The sequence below is a fragment of the Thamnophis elegans genome, chromosome 1 (genome assembly GCF_009769535.1).
Source record: "Thamnophis elegans isolate rThaEle1 chromosome 1, rThaEle1.pri, whole genome shotgun sequence".
Lineage (NCBI taxonomy): Eukaryota > Metazoa > Chordata > Lepidosauria > Squamata > Colubridae > Thamnophis > Thamnophis elegans.
In genome coordinates this window covers 182,650,836-182,654,904 of record NC_045541.1, presented here as the reverse complement: position 1 = coordinate 182,654,904, position 4,069 = coordinate 182,650,836, and the positions used below count along the sequence as shown (strand labels likewise).

The 4,069-nt window shown below is 43.1% G+C and overlaps 1 protein-coding gene across 1 annotated transcript; it reads right to left on the bottom strand.

Annotated features, from left to right (window-relative positions):
• Nucleotides 1-2,674: 2,674 nt before the first annotated feature.
• PARK7 (Parkinsonism associated deglycase) lies at nt 2,675-3,427 on the bottom strand. Its single transcript, XM_032238539.1, has one exon. It carries the CDS (start codon nt 3,357-3,359, stop codon nt 2,790-2,792), a length of 570 nt encoding a protein of 189 aa, XP_032094430.1. The 5' UTR covers nt 3,360-3,427; the 3' UTR covers nt 2,675-2,789.
• Between the last annotated feature and the right edge of the window lie 642 nt (nt 3,428-4,069).

Below are 4,069 nucleotides of genomic sequence, written 5' to 3'. Positions count from 1 at the left end.
TTCAGTAGGAGAAACTATCACTTCAACTAAATGGAGTTGAGGGTCTTTCTTTCCTAAGGGAGCTACCTGGGGCAGGTCTGACATTGGAAAACTTGTGGGTCTGTAAGGCTCTCCTACACCCTCAACTGGGATAGCTACAGAGTCCCCTTGCTCCTCCATCAAACTGTGCTTGAATCACATCTGGTTTGTTCAGTTTTCCACCTCAGCCACCTTTCTCTTTTCCACCCATATCTCATGCTTTTCTTCCTGCAATACAGGTGTGGTCCTTTGCTCTCTTAAAATGTCAACAAACCCAATCCGTAAGGAAGGAAAACTCACGAGAGCAGACTTGGGTCTTTCCTAAGACAAGGATAAACCTTGTGAAGAGTATAACTGACATAGTTTGCCTGGCTCTGATATATGAGAAGCCAAGGTAATAAATCATCAACGTGATTCACACAATAAACCAGACAGAAGCATGGTTACATTTACATTGCATTAGGAAAGAATTCATCCAGGAAAGCATTTCAGAAATACTTTATTATCTGTTTGCAATGTGTGTATAAAGAAATTTATCCTGACACACAAAATATACAACATGAATTCAACTGTGGCATCTTGTAATTCCTCAAATCTCGTAGTCCTGATTTTTCTCAAGTAACTTTGGCTTCATCTGTGACTTCTATGTCTTGTTTTCTGCTTGCTCTATACTGGCACCCTACACAAACCCTTTACCTGTGGCACCTTGAAGATGCTGAAGATGGAGGCCATCTGCCTTGAGTATTGGGAGTTGACATCTCCAACAACAGAGAGCAATGCATCCTGCTTGTCATATTTGTAACCTGGAACCATTTGACCTCGTGTAGACAGAAGAGAGAGGCTGTTCCAGGAAATTCTCCTAATACTATCCTTATTGTCATAAATATGGAAGCCGAGGGTGATGTTGGGAAGCAGAACCAAATCCTTGTTGATTTTTGTGACTGCGTGTATCACCGCCAGAAATAGCTGATAATTCTTGAATTCAACGCTATAATGAGAAAACATTGGGAAATATTAGAGAGAAGCTTTTGTGTGCTAAGGGAGGTTGTCTTTCCTTTATTGCGTTTGTATGTGTGCTCTCCCGGTCTTTGAGGTGTTGAATATATTTGTTGTGATCCTGATAGGTTTAAGAAGATCGTGTGGATGGTCCATGGTCCATGTAAAGAGGGGATGAGAAGTTTACACCTTTACAACCCTAAACAGCCATGACTCCTCCACATGAGAAATATCTTTAATAGATTTGGTAGTTTGATTAACCCTTTGAAGGGTGTTTCAGCTCTGGAATCACTCTGTTCACAATACTCCACTGAAGGCCACAAGATAATGAGCTATCCATTGTAACTGGATTTGCCTTTTTTTTGGAGTTTTCCAACATGACTTTTTTGACCTAATAAATAATAAATGACCTTTCTCACTAACCCAGTGCAATTTCTGACATGTGTACCCTTCCTCAATTATTCTGTTTATCATTTTCCTGATGAAACTGGTACATTCTATACTATTTTAGAATAATGCTTCTTTATCCAGGAAAGCACCAAGGCTTCTGAACCTCAAAGCATCATTTGAATAAATTTACGAAAGGAGTTTCCTGAATCCCAAAGAAAGCAGAATTTTTTCTAATCCATTACCTTCCAAGTGAAACTTACCTTCTTGTAATTCTTGTCTTTAATGGCTCACGGTCAAACTCTATCATTTGTAAGAGAGCAAACTTTTCCAGGAGCAAATTCCCCCCAATAATGAGATCCCCAGACTTGTAGTAGTCCTTTACAATTTGCAGAGGGGTCTTGGCTACACATACGGTTTGTGTTATTTTATGAGTTCCTGAAGGCAGGAGCCAAAGGAGAAGCAGCAGGAGAGGCAGCCCATTCATAATTCTCACCTTCCTTCCTAGATCACAAATCAACTTTTTTTGAGATGCTGAAGCAAGTGGGAGCAAGTGGTTCCCACAAAATCCCACCAAGGTTTTAGCAGAGAAGAAGCAGACTGTGCCACATGGGTGGACTTGAGGCAAATTAATAGCAAGTTAGCTTTCTCTTACCTATTCTGAGTTGTCACTGAAAACAAAACTGAGCCCAGTTCAGTTTCATGGATCTAAAGAAATGACTTGTTTGCAAAACAGCCTAAGGTGACATGTCCAGCTTCCCTTGGGAGAGTTCAGACATTATTTCATTTAAGCAAGTTTTATCTTGGAAGACTTCTGTGGGTAAAAATCTATGGGGGATACATTAAGAATTATTGTTCTTCTGATAATTGAAGGGAAGAGTAACATCCTATCCACTTAGCAATTTCCTTCCTGCACCAGAAGGGGAAAACATGTTTGTGTCTCTTGTTCTTCATCAAAGAACAGGTGGAATTGAGGGTCAGAGTCCAGGTGGGATTTGGCCTACCTGAAACCCCTCAGCACCAGCATCCAAGATAGAGTCTGGGTTGTGCAAGGTTTTTTTTCCAGATAGGGCTAAGCATGGTGATGAGTTGTAGCCTTGCAAAAGTGACCAATAATGCAGGTGTTTGTAGAAGAAGTATTTTTATTCTTACATGGTTAGGGATGATATAGAAGCTCATTTCTCTTATACCCCTTACAAATAGGCATTTCCTTTCCTCAAAGAACAAACTTTTTTTTTCACGCATACTATCTTTTATTGCATGAATGAAGTTGCCACAAGGAGAGCCGTACTCCGGTCCTTTGACGGTTTGCCCATTGAGGGAAAAAACCCCAAAACTCCTGGTCGTAAAAAATGAAACCGGAGAGGCTTTCTGGGTGTGTCATGCTCCTAGTCCTTAAGGACGAGAGGCGCCTTCGTCTGGGTGGCCACTTCCTTCCCCAGCAGCGTTTCCACGATCACCAGGCCAAATTCGAAACTGGTGCCCGTTCCGCGGCTCGTCATGATGTGCCCATCTTTTTCCACCCGATTCTCTGAGTATTTGTAGTGATCTCCACTCATCATCTTGTCTTTGGCCAAGGGGTGAGTGGTCACTTTGCTTCCAAAGCTGATTCTGTGGGCGAGGAGAGCTGTGGGACCTGCGCATATGGCTGCAATGAGGCCCTTCCTGCTCTCCTGATCCTTCAGCACCTCTTTCACCAGGGGGGAATCTGACAAGTTCTGAGCTCCCAGGTTGCCCCCTGGCAGGACCACCACATCATAAGGCCCCTTCTTCTTGGCTTCTTCCAAACTCGTATTGGGACAAATCACGACATCGCGGCTGCACTGGACAGGCTCCTTCCCAGACAATCCCGCTACCATCACAGAAATTCCTGCTCTGCGCATGAGATCCGTCGGGATGACCGTTTCCATTTCTTCCGCCCCTTTGGCCAAAATCACCAGCGCTCGCTTGGAGCCCATCGCGATGATCGCTCAATCTCGGCTAGAGCTCCGCTGACCCTGCGCGGCGCTCCGAAGGGCTGGTGCTGCGTCACCTGAACAAACATATTTAAATACATCATCTTGGCATGAACTGGTGAAAAGCCAGTTCTAAAGTTCCTGGGCTTTCCCTACCCAACTATGAATAAGAGTTTCCTATTTTTCCAAAACAATGTCCAACCGGGATGGAATGTGTCACTAACATTTCTGTATATATTGTATTTTAATAAAACTGAAGTTGAAGAAACCATGATACCCAATAATAAAGAGAAATTTCTGTTTGACCCATTGCGACCCCATGGACAACATTCCTCCAGGCCTTCCTCGCCTCTACCATCCTCTGTAGTCCATTTAAGCTCCCATCTACTGCTTCAGGGACTCCATCCAGCCACCTTCTTCTCTGTCATCCCTTTCTTCTTTTGCCCTCAATTGTTCTCAGCATTAGGCTCTTCTCCAGTGAGTCCTTCCTTCTCATTGAGTGGCCAAAGTATTTGCGTTTCATCTTAAAGATCTGGCCTTCTAAAGAGCAGTCCCTTCTTAAAAGATTCCAGTGTTGGAGCACTCACAACTTCTGGAGGCAACCCCCTTCACTGATTAATTGCCCTCATTGTCAAGAAATTTCTCCTTAATTCTAGTTGAATCACTTGTTGATAAAATTCTACTTTTACTTCTTATCCTGCCTTAAGGTGCTT

Bases quoted from the DNA above. Each gene is read 5' to 3' on its own strand.
- PARK7 (XM_032238539.1), bottom strand. From the start codon at position 3,359: ATGGGCTCCAAGCGAGCGCTGGTGATTTTGGCCAAAGGGGCGGAAGAA.